This window comes from Rhamphochromis longiceps, linkage group LG12 (genome assembly GCF_057381845.1).
Source record: "Rhamphochromis longiceps isolate RC_006_pf linkage group LG12, R_longiceps_female_GT1.1, whole genome shotgun sequence".
NCBI lineage: Eukaryota > Metazoa > Chordata > Actinopteri > Cichliformes > Cichlidae > Rhamphochromis > Rhamphochromis longiceps.
This window is the reverse complement of record NC_140568.1, coordinates 9,788,969-9,801,700: the sequence shown is the minus strand read 5'-3', so window position 1 is coordinate 9,801,700 and position 12,732 is coordinate 9,788,969. Positions and strand designations below refer to the sequence as shown.

The window sequence follows — 12,732 nt, the reverse complement described above, 5'->3', positions numbered from 1 at the left end:
TAAGTGAAAATTTGACAAGTTAGAAAGCTCTTTCCAAAACCTACCATCAAAATACCAAATGAGGGGAAATATCTTTATGTGAATGGAGTGCATCTCTCCAGCAGAGCTTCAGATATTTGGAAAATCGGTTCCAAGAAGTATTTAAGCTGCATGAGGTTCGCCTCAACACCTTAAGATGCTCCATGCTGGTTTTTCCTTTAATTTGTCACTCCCGTTTTTATGTCTGCGTGTGTGATTGTTCACATGTGTGTGGCTGTATCAGGGTACAGATCCCTGTATGGCTTTGACACACAGGCACACTTTTTAACTCCTCCCCTCTGCCTTCAGCCAGGGTGTGATTACAGCCAATACAATCTTGGGCAACCTGCACTGAGAGAGAGAGAGAGAGAGAGAGAGAGAGAGAGAGAGAGAGAGAGAGAGAGAGAGAGAGAGAGAGAGCAAAAGAAAGATCGGCCAGCTGCTCTGGTGCACTCTGGTGGTTCTTGTAACAGCGTCACTGTTTGCTTGATCTCCAAACAGTCCAAGTGTGGCACTGAGGCTCATGCATGATCCTGCGACAAAACTAATTCCAGTGGACGTATTTAAATGGAAAAGGCTGGCTTTTCTTCTCCCAAACTTTTTATTTTTTTATTTTTTTACTTGATATTTTGATATTTTCCTTGGATTTATGAAAGGGCTGAAACTGTGTGAACCAGTATTGTTTTGGCTTCGCGGACAGTTTGGATTCATCTTTTCTCTGGAGAACGTGTTTTTGTTGCCTGCACAAACTTCCAGAAACAACAACATCTTCGGAGGTGATGACGAGCCACTGCTACTCCCTTCTGAGCACTGCCAAACAAGACTCGCAAGGTGTGAAATGTGATCACTAACTGCACAGAAAAGACACTGTCCAGTGAGACAAACTACCTCAGATTTTTGTAAAATCGTTTGTATGATGCTTGCATGAGGCTCCTACAGTCCCTCAGTTGTGCTGACTTTGATGTGAAAATCTAACACTTTCCACCTCTTGTGACTAAGTTCCCTGACTAAGCAAAGATGAACAATTTGAACACATCATCCTCACTGAACACGACAGGCGCCATATACGCACCCATGGGAAAAGAGATCATCGTTATTCTTGTCTTCATCATACTCATCATAGTGGTGGGAAACCTGCTGGTCATCATTGCAATAGCACGAACTCCGCAGCTTCAAACGACGACAAACATCTTCATTATGTCCCTAGCATGTGCGGACCTCATCATGGGGGTCCTCGTCGTGCCTCCTGGGGCCACTGTTGTGGTGACAGATAAGTGGCAACTTACTGAAACATTATGTGACCTTTGGACTTCTATCGATGTCCTCTGTGTGACGGCGAGCTGTGAGACACTTTGTGTCATAGCAGTGGATCGGTATATAGCCATTACCAGACCGCTACGGCATAAAGTTCTGCTCAGTAAGTGGCGTGCCAGAATAATAGTTTGTATAGTGTGGGTTGTGTCAGCCCTGATTTCCTTTGTACCAATAATGACTTTGTTATGGAGAGACGAAAATGATGTTTTGGCGAGGGAGTGCTATGAAGATCCCGCATGCTGTGACTTCGTGACCAACAAGACCTATGCTATAATATCCTCTATAATCTCTTTTTACATTCCACTGCTCATAATGATATTTGTTTACGCAAAAGTCTATTTAATAGCATCCCGGCAGGTCCAGCAAATAGATAAGAGTCGGATGCGCTTCCAAAATGAATATCCAACATCACAGACACAAGTTGGCCCCCAGCTCAACAATACGCCGTCATCGTCCAGCAACTGCAACAGTGCAGCGAGGAGCAAGAGTACCAAACGCAGGCCGTCACGGCTAATACTTGTCAAAGAGCACAAGGCCCTCAAGACTTTGGGCATTATCATGGGGGTCTTCACTGTTTGCTGGCTTCCTTTCTTTGTCGCCAATATCATAAATTCTTTTAACAAAGAAGTTCCTGATAAAAAACTCTTTCGACTATTAAACTGGCTTGGTTATATCAACTCTGGCCTCAATCCCATCATCTACTGCAGGACTCCAGAGTTTCGCACTGCGTTCAAGAATCTGATGGGCTGCCCATGGATGTCCACTCTGTGGATCAATTCTTTTTATAAAGAACTGCGGACTCGCTGCCCCTGCTTTCTATGGGAAGCTGAGTCAGGCACAGCAAGCCCTTTTCAGAGGACTTCAACCAGTAGGACTGAGGGTAGTGACAGCCTGGCCAGTACACAGGCAAGCAGCAGAAGTGAAGAGACTTCCCCTGGTCCTCCACAGTCCAACGGCTGCACACAGTACAGTGACTATTCGGAGCCAGAAACCACGTTGTAAGTTCATTTATCTTGTTATGACTTCACAAAGCAGTCATTTCTTAAAACAATGGTAAAAGCTCACATATGTGAACTTAAAGGCATATAGTTTACTACTAATACTTATATTATAATACTTAAATATAATACTAAGTAATAAGTATATACTAATACTTATAGAATTCCACCTCCTCAAGTCAGGGTTAAAGAACAATAACACCTAGCAATATTTAATGCTGTCATGTAGAGGGGCAATCACCTCAATATAGAATTAGGTTCTCTTATTCATAAAACTCCAGTTTAGTTTATGCGAGGACACTTATGGTTCTCTGTTTTTCTGCATTTAAAGGACAGTGAGGTAAACCAGAGATTCAATATATATTAATATATATATATAAATTAATATATATTTGAAAATAAAAATCATACTAATTTGAATGAAAAGGCAAAATTTATCTCTAGCAATTGGGAACTGTGACAGTTACTTACATTAAAAACAGTGTTATAATTAATGAAATATGACATTTTAAAAATATACCTTAATGTTTGAAACACTCATCACTTGCTACCAAACTCCCCTTTAGGCTGTGTTTCATGACATTAATTACAATATTGTAATTAAAAATCATTTCTCGCTTTTTTTCTTTTTGTATTATGGTTGATACGCCCAGTTTAAAGCCATTTAAAATAATCCCAGGACCACAAACAAAATGCTTTTTGATTTTTTTTCTTTGCAGTTTGACAATGAAAGAAATGTAATAAAAGCAGAAATCCATATTTAGACATGTTCTACTACACCGTTGTGCTATAGTCCAGAAGTAAAATATATTGAGAATAACAGTGCAGAATAATAAACAATTTCAGAAGTATTGGCAGCTGTTAGGCTCTTAAAGTGTTACTGTAAGAGTTCAAACATTCAAGTGAAACTTTATATTTGTTTTTCATGCATGATTAAATAAACCTTTGAGGACTGTACCTGTATTGCTTATTGCGCCACGCTACCTATAATCAATCTTTCAACTCAGCTGATGTCAGTGTGGCAAAAATAACAAACAGATGTGCACAGCACAGTTCCTGGTAGTATGCGCATGTGGCTACTAGGTTTGTAGGTCATAGAGATTAAAAAACAATGCAATTATTGAATTAATTAAAATAGTATTTTCTAGAAAGTGTCATAATTGTAAATTTTTATTTGTAAAAAATGTCAACCCAAAATACTTTGGTTACGCCAAAAATGTGTGTAAAGAGGCTTTGGAAACTCAGTGGGCGTTGTGCAAAGGTCTGATTCGGAGAACTGCATGGTACATTTGAGAACATTTTAGTGTGTGTGCCTGTCAGTGGGCCTCAGTGTGCCCAGCCCAACAACCCCTGCAGCAGATAAATCTTTATCACTTATGCACAAGACTTCCCTCAAAACTCGAGAGACTGTTTACAAGAGTGACAGCCAATGAGAACGCTCTCCTTAACACACTCTAACTGTAGGCGGACAGCCCAATATTCAATTCATTACTACCCTAATGCACAACCCCGAGATGAAACCAGGTCTTTCACAGATAAAAATAGTAGGCGAAATTATAAGTTATGGCATCATCTATGTAGTGTTTATGTAAGAATTATACCTCTCACATAATTTAATTACATTTTTTAATGAATTTGAATTATGAAATAACTGATCAATTATCATTTTAACAAAAGAATTTAAAAAAACCCACTTGAATATTCAGAATATTTCTTAGTGAATTTACAGCTGAAATAAAGTTATTTTCAGAGCCGTACCGTCTTAAAGGCAGACAAGACAAAGGCCGTAACTCACTTACAATTACACCTGCACTACAATGATCGTTAAATATCTCATCGCTGTGTTTAGTTTCTGTCGCCAATATTTATGATTACTAAATTTTATTGCGAGCTCTTGCATGAATGGAATTAACTTTTGCATGTACATTTATTTTTTTATAAATGCAGTGTTTCAGGTTACAGTGCATTTATATGACTTCAAATTGGATCAAACAGTGAAAAAAAAAAGTCTTTATGTTGATACATTTTATTTAATAAGTTGCACAACTCTATGCCGCATATGAATTCCCATGACTGATCCACTTTTATGGAAGGGCCGTGCTTCTGATTTTAAATATTTACCCTGAACACTATAAATTATTTTTCTCTTCCCCTTTAATGGCATCCCCTCAGTGGAATTTTACAGACATAATCAATGGGGCTACAAAACAGGAGACATTTAGCAGCATATAAAAGCCATCCATAAAAGGAGCCTGGTGTGTTCTGTAGTAAATCACCCCAAGGGGAAGGCTCAGCAGACTCACTGCACGCTTTCAGCAGGATTACAAATGTAAGTGAGACCAGCCGTTCAAGAATGACTTCGACAGGTCCAAGGCTCAAAGACCGCCTTAATGAAGGAATATGACAAACCGTTTCAGATACAGTCTGTTCACTGCCGAATTTGTTGCTTCAGTCGCCATCATAAGCGACTGTGGACCTCCACACAGTAATCCCTGTCAGTTTCTCCACCTCTTTCAAAGAATACAAAAGAGCAGTAGAGCAGCATGTTTCCTTTTCACCCTGGGACAACAAAGTTAGTTAAGTCAGGAGCTGATGTAACCCAGAGTGGAAAAAAAGCAAAGCCCAACCACTGATACGAATGGTTACTAGGCTGTACTTCACAGAACAGAGATTATCAATAGTTACTTTGTTTTCATAGAAATACATGCTGGCATATCAGTGATGCTCTCATCAACATCCAGACCAACCATCAGCTTCTGTCACGTAATGCTGTGGCGTATGACGAGACCACTTCTGCAAGGATTCTCTTCAAAACATCTCTCCTTTAGTCATGTTTGCTACATGACTAAGGGTTAAGGGTTTAGTTTTTCTGTGTCTCCCTTTGTTTTTATCTGCCTTGTTTCTCTTAACATTAGCCCTAATATGCATACGAGAGGTGAGTCTTCGTGTATCTGAAAGGCAATGCTGTGTATTACAAGCAGAGCGAGTTTGTTAGCACAGTTTATCCATCACTGAGAACATTAAAATTAAGTTAACAGAGAGTGGAACATTTGATTTCAAAGAGCAGCAGCCAACTAGGTTGTGGACTAAAATACTTTACGTATGTGGAGCAGAAATTACGGCGTCTGTTAGATGACTGATAGACTGATTCAGAAACATAGAGCTCTGCTGTGCAGGTCTAATATACCTGAGGTTTACAAAAGCCACACAACCATGTGCTGCCATCTAAAAAAGTCCACGCTGCTCGGGCAACACAGATGAAGTTTCAAGAGATGTACAAAAGGAGGGATGTGGAACTCATTTTACACTGTGGGGCACTTTGACCTTAACTGGGCGGAACGAGTAAAAAAGTTTAACTACACATTGCATCATTAAGATGTCTTGGCATAAGAAAAAATCAAGTGTATTTAAACAGCATGATAAATACTGTCGTCGTCAATAGAAATAATCTGTCAGCATGACTCTTTGGGTTTAAGGTGTAAGAAATAAACGTGCAAAATTACAGAAAAGATTCTGCGGGCTCACTCTCGAGACTCTTCTGTGATAATAAAACAAATATTTTCCTCATTTTTTAAATCTTATTTATTTAGCTTTTTACTGCTTACCCACCAGAACATAAATAGTCATTTCTGTTGTAGATGGTAAAAAAAAAACCCTGAAACTTTGTGTTATTTAAACGTTTATAAACACACCCTTTACTTTTTTTTTTAAAAAGTGTCCTGTGGGCTAGATTGGAGCATTTGGTGGGCCGATTCTGCCCCCCCCCAGGCCATATATTTGACACCACTTTATTAAAGTCTCAAATGTATTGGATTTAATAAAACTGCATCAGGTTAAATATGAAATAAAGTGATGCAAGAAAAGTAAAATTAATACACAAATTTCATAACATTAAAAATATAGTACACTTAAAATGTAGGAAACTGAAAGTGTTCAAACTCATTTCTGTAGGAACTTAATCACAAGTTAGGATAATATTACAAGTGTACAACACTTAAATCAAGTAGTACACCTGATGTAACACCTGATCTTATGTAAACAGATATGCCACATGAACTTTTTTAGTATAGCAGAGAAAGCTGATTGTATATAATTTCATTTTTTATCACATTTCAAAATCCATATTCTCCGCAGAGGTAGTGGAGTGTTGCTTTGATAGTAACTGCCCCTCAACATGAACGCCGAGCGGAAGTCATTAATCACTAAGAGTCTAGGTCACGACGGCCCATCTCCTAGCTAAAGCTTAACAATGTTCTGAGTGGGTATGCAAACATCAGAAACCACATCAAACATACACAGCAATCAAAGTCCTAACAGTCATAACACAGCTGAGTGATGTGAAATTAAAGATTAACAGTCCCACAAGCCTTAGCACTAAGCTGAGAGGAACTATCCGCAATCAGCAAACTCAAGTGCATATTAAACGAAACAAGCATGCAGGCAACATGGGGAGTAGAGCAAGTCAACTAAAAAGATGACTGCACTGAGTTTAATGGCAGTATTTAAGTACCGGCAGTGCTTACACCTATGCAGTGCATATTTGAATATATGCTCATATTTTTAACTTGTGAACCTTCAAAAGAACAACAATGACGAACATAGATGACGAATTCCATTTCCAGTACTAACGCCAGCTTACTGAAGTCCATACAAGAAGCTCCACAGGATCTTGTAAATATCTCTGACATATAAAAGTTAACAACTTAGAGTTTAGCAAATCTAAAAGGACATTTTGTATATACGTCTGACATTTCAGGTTCCTACTATAAGTGACTGAGTGTGTCTTACTAGAACAAACTGTATCGTTATGCCAGCTAAAAATGTACATAATTACCCACACATGTATGCTGTATTCTCCAAGAGCGCCCGATTTTTATTAATGGACGTGTTGTTAGTGTAAAATATAGTACACGGTAATTGTAGACAATTTAAAAACTGTGTAAACACATATTTCGGCTGTGTTGTGTTTACTAGTTAAGCGTGTCGAAGCGTGAGGCTTAATGCAACATACTCTGCAGCCTGTTAGAAACAAGCTTTTTACCTCTCTGGGCAGCCAATGTGTGGTGACTCAAGTGTCATGTGACATTACAATGGCCTAAAAATGGTGTTGCACATTGACAGACTGCAGTGGAACGTGTTGAAGCCACTTAGAGTTTTGAAGGTGCTTCGGGAGCAACATGCACAAATGCTTGGTTTTGTTTTCAGTGCCGTGAACCCTGTAATGCAAAGGCCTCCCTGCGCTTTGCTAATTGGGTCTGTTCCATAATATGCACTTAGATAGCTCAGAGTAAGCTCAGGCCTAAGAGAGCATGAAGCATGGAGTAGGGAAACACAAAACATGGTGGTACTGACCTGTGGGAAACCTCCAATACCCTGGCTGATATCACAAACAATAACACTGCAATATGATCTTTAAATGGAGGCATCTGGGATACTTGACAACATATATACACACACAAACATATACATATATATATATATATATATATATATATATATATATATATATATATATATATATATATATATACGTGTGTGTGTGTGTGTGTGTGTGTGTGTGTGTGTATATGTATGTGTGTATATATATATATATATATATATATATATATATATATATATATATATATATATATATATATATATATATATATATATATATATATATATGGAGAGAGAGAGAGAGAGCGAGAGAGAGAGAGAGAGAGAGAGATACTCTCCACTGTATATTTATTTCTGCTTATTGTGCCCAAGGTTAGTGAAACTGCTTGGCTGACATGTACTATAATGGCTGCACAGATAGATCTATATTTTAAATACATTATTGCGTCTTTAATGCGTGCTTGTGTATCTCTTTGTCAGAATGAATCCCAGTGTGACCAGTTGAAACTTGCGTTAGCTGTATTTAATTTTACTACATGATTCAGTCTTTGTATTTATCCATTTAAAACAAACAAACAAAAACCCAGGATAGATACATATATGATTTAAAAAAAAAAAAAAGATAGTTACTGTAAATGTGATTTCTTGTGGGCAGCATGGTGGTTTGAATCCACCATCTGGCTGGGGCCTTTCTGTGTGGAGTTTGCATGTTCTCCCTGTGTTTGTGTGCCTCTCTCTGAGAACTCTGGTTTCCCCCCCACAGTCCGATGACGTGGAATTAGAGAGGTTAACTGGTGATTGCAAATCGCCCATAGGTGTGAATAGTTGTCTGTCTCTGTGTGTTTGCCCTGTGAAAGGCTGCCGACCTGTCCAGACTGTACCCCACCTCTTGCCCTATGATAGCTGGGATAGGCTCTGGTCCCCTGTGATCCTAAAAGTGGATAAGCAGGAGAGAATGGATGGAGGGATTTTCTTTTCTTTGCTTTGGCTGCTTTGAAAACTATTTTAACAAGACAAAATAGTCCGTAACAAAACTGTCATTGTTACATTTAGTAGAAACTGAAAGTCATAAACTGCACAACTAACTAAGGACTTTCTATTTGCATTTAACAGTGAATCGCATCCTGCTATATAAAGACAGCTTCAGATTCGGCAAACACACACGTCAGATATGATGAATGGATTTTTCCTAACTAATGATGAGCAGAGGCTACTTTAGCTTTAATGGAGGCTACACAATATCTGCACACATATCTGTGGTTTTGTAATTCAAAATAACTGACTTAAGTATAGCTCTTTGGCTCTATTATTCTTGGAGTTTCTTCCCATTAACTCCTTTTGACCCCAGAGTCCTGTGTACCAGGTTCCAGGTGGAAAGATGCATAAAGACGAAAAAAAAAAAAAAAAGCTTAAAAACCATGAAGGTTTCTCAAGTTCAATCTGGACTGGTGATAAGGAAAAAGGAGACCTATTGCATTCAAAATTCTTCTAAGCGTCTCTTATCCATAAAGCGCAAGACTGCTTATCTTGGCTTTACGGTTTTGCAGCTGATGCCGACTACAGTGCAGATGTTTTTTAAATGTAGAAGTGTCAAATAATCAACTGAGGCTCAAGGGGTTAAACCATCCAAATACCGCACACTGAAGCCACAAGACACAAAGTAGACAACAGTGATGTCACTTTCCAGCAGTACATAATGTAAGAAAGGAGTTCTGATGAAACCACATTGTAAACTGTATGGTAGCTGTTTTCTTCCCTATAAGCATTCGTATTTCTGTGCAGCTTCCAGTGGAAGGTAGATTATGTCTTCCTGTGGAGACATGTACAGCTGAAGTGATAGCATCAGAATTCCTGTCTTGTTTAAGGGAAAAGAAGTTTCACAAAGGACAGAATGATGAGGGCAACTATGCAGTAACTTTCTGTAATTAGGAAGAAAAAATAAATAAAAGGGAAGAGGTGCAGCGATGATATCAATGAACACGAAAACACCGAGATACTTACAAATAACCTGTAAGACAACAAACAGCGGCTGCTGTCTCCAAGTCCTTCTTTATCTGATCAAAACTAAAATGGTGTGCAGGGCGAGACCAACACAAACCAACAAGTCATACAGAAACACACAGAGAAAAGCTCAGTTTGCACGGTCACATAACACATGGCTGCACAAGTCAAAAATATGAGGCGATTCACGACACGATAGTAATCTGGTCTCGAATATCAGGTACTTTTCAATACAGATAAGGCTTCTATTTAAAGCAAACAAAATGAAAATCGAAAATATGCAAGTGACATAATCCCAGGTGCGGCATATTTAGACATTTTATTCTCATTACTAAGAGACAGCCTAAAACAACAAAATGCCATGCGATGCTATTTTACCAATAGGTATGGATTTTGTCACGGAAACGCTGGATGCTAATATATCCATCTGTTTTCAGATTCACGTTGCAGGAACAGGACAGATGAAGAGTGAAATGCGTTTCCAGCTGTTACTGTGATTTCTGCAAAGTCTGAGACCAAACAGCAAAGAAAAGCTACAGAAAAGTTCAATCCCAAACCCTGAAAAGCACAGCAGAATGAAGCTAGCCCCAAAGACATGACTGGATTGACTGTGGAGAAACAGATGATTCAGTCTGAATGGGAACACTGTGACTGTTTTTGTTGTTGTTGTTGTTGTTGTTGTTGTTTGTTTGTTGGCGTACAGCCGAGATTAGGTGGCATCACGGATGAACCTCCCAGAGTCCTCTACGTGTTGTTTGGAAAAAGGCTCTCTGCTCCAGACTGACAGTGTTTGACATCAACACTGAAATGCATTCCAGTACATGGACACAGTGTCACGTGGCTTGTGGTTTCAAAAATGTCAGTATAAACTAATTTTTGTACAGTATATTATCTGGTAAGTTATGTAATGACGATACACTGAATCTGTAGCAAACTCGACTAAGCGATCATTCTGGCAAGCCTGTCTCCACTGTAGGAACATTTTCTTTACAAAAACCTTTCAGTTTAATATCAGCTTAACCAAAGAACTATGAATAGAAATACTCCATTTTTGTCTCGGTTTAAAGTCTTAATGTTTCTATTTTGAGTCTGTATGCACACAACAGTGAAACTGGGATTTAAAAGCCCATGTCTATGTTAAGTTGTGCCATGGCTACGAATAATGGATGACAGAACCTTACGTCTGGATGCCTCAAACATCACGCTGTCTAGAATCTTTTTGTGGGTATGTCCTTGTACAAGGTACAGTATTACGAACTGCAGGTAAACACAGCAGCATATGCAACATGCCGTGCTGCTAGTTTATTTTCTTTGGCTTGTGGCCACAGTATAAGCCCAACACCGTCCCCTGAAATGTCCACACGCACAGAAAACCTTCTGCCCACATTATGTATTACTTCATTGTCATAAGGCACCTTGTGGTGTGATTTTACATAACATCATCTGTTGCATTGAAAAATAAAGTATTTTAAAACTGTGTAACATTGGTCATGCGTGCTGTGTGTGCAAACTCACCATTCTGGAAGCAAACAACAAATGACTGTAACAATATAATAATTATTATTATTAACTTTTGCTGTATGTAACCGTCACAGACAATGACTTAAGAGGGATTTAATTATTTTTGTCCTTCATAGGTGGCTTCATTTGAAGTGGGTTTTTTTGGGATGCTGTAGATGTGAAAGTGTAGTACTTTAAGTACTTTCACAAGAAAAAAAGGAAAAAAAGTCAGAAAAAATAAACAGCTTTGTGAACAGGAATATTTGTTCCCCTTTTCCTAACCCTTTGATCTACTTATGGCCCCTCGGATTTATCTTGGGAGGCCCTGAGGGTCCCGACCTTCACTCCATGTTCCACAACACTGAGCAAGTAAAACTACTGTTGATGTGAGCTCAAGACACAAATCTAAACAATGCATTATTGAAATGTTATTTTAAGTAATCCTCCCACTATCTAAACCACTGTCATCTCTGGCTTTGGCTACTGTTTGAGCGGGCAATATCTCCGTGTTATGAGAGGAATTTACAAGATTTGGGACTTTAAAAATAAACCAAGAGCAGAATGTAAGACATTTGAAAATAAGCCGAAACTGACATTAGCCCTGCCAGACGGGCAGTGTGACTACCAAAAATATCATTCGGAGAGAGAAAAAAAAAGCCACACAACAACTCAGAGTGGAAATAATGGCCCTGTCTGAAGCCACATTCCTATCAGCTGATTCCTGTTCCAATGTTTTCCATGAGTGGTATCAGACCGAAATCAATCCTAAAGTTTTCAAGGAAAAGCCACCACTTAAAGTACGACTGGGAGGGTTTGATAAGATACAAGTACAGGAAACAAAAAGACTATAAAAACAGAGGCGGAACATCTGATTAGGAAAATATTCTACATAAGAAAATGAATTCAATAAAATCCTCTTTTTTCTTCTGCTTTTACTATTAAATGTGACTGAGGCAGTCTTGGATCTGCTTGGAAGTTTAAATGACTTTCACTCTCAATTACACATGTAAGTCCACAGCCAGTGTCTGAGACGTGTAGCTCAGTTTTCTTCAGGATATTTTTAGAACCTGCTTCAGATAAATGAAAAAACAAAACAAAATAAAAACCTTTGACACTAAGCTTGGACATCAATAGTCACCAGATAAGGTTTCTTAAATCTAATTGTGTCTGCTGCATCTTTAATTTAATAAACTATCGTGAACTCTTCCTGACAACGTGGGAGCGTGATCAAGGCACAAGCCGAGCTTCTTCTAACGTGTCGTTTCCTTTCTCACTAACAGCCTCTTGACGGGAGTAGATTTAAGAATCCAGATATTTTTCCCAGAGTTGGAGTCAACAGTGTTGTCGGGTTTTCTTTCTTTCTAAATGTCTTTCTCTGTCACATTTTCTTTCTTTTATCTGTGTGTTCGTTTTTGCTTCAGAGGCCAACTCGGCATTCAGAAACAATTTGACTTCACAGAAATATTCCAACTTCAACAATAACACCCGGAGGCTCAAATATCCAGCAAATGACAAAGTCAAA

General features: G+C 38.6%; 1 protein-coding gene across 1 annotated transcript; it reads left to right on the top strand.

Annotated features, from left to right (window-relative positions):
• The first annotated feature begins 483 nt into the window (after nucleotides 1-483).
• On the top strand, nucleotides 484-11,183 carry LOC146656889 (beta-1 adrenergic receptor-like). The gene is made up of 2 exons (XM_085424678.1): nucleotides 484-2,330; nucleotides 10,148-11,183. Exons 1-2 carry the CDS (start codon nucleotides 1,036-1,038, stop codon nucleotides 10,173-10,175), a joined length of 1,323 nt encoding a protein of 440 aa, XP_085280804.1. The 5' UTR covers nucleotides 484-1,035; the 3' UTR covers nucleotides 10,176-11,183.
• Nucleotides 11,184-12,732: the final 1,549 nt, after the last annotated feature.

Bases quoted from the DNA above. Each gene is read 5' to 3' on its own strand.
- LOC146656889 (XM_085424678.1), top strand. From the start codon at position 1,036: ATGAACAATTTGAACACATCATCCTCACTGAACACGACAGGCGCCATA. The intron at 2,331-10,147 runs GTAAGTTCATTT...ATCTGTTTTCAG, and splicing joins TCGGAGCCAGAAACCACGTT to ATTCACGTTGCAGGAACAGG.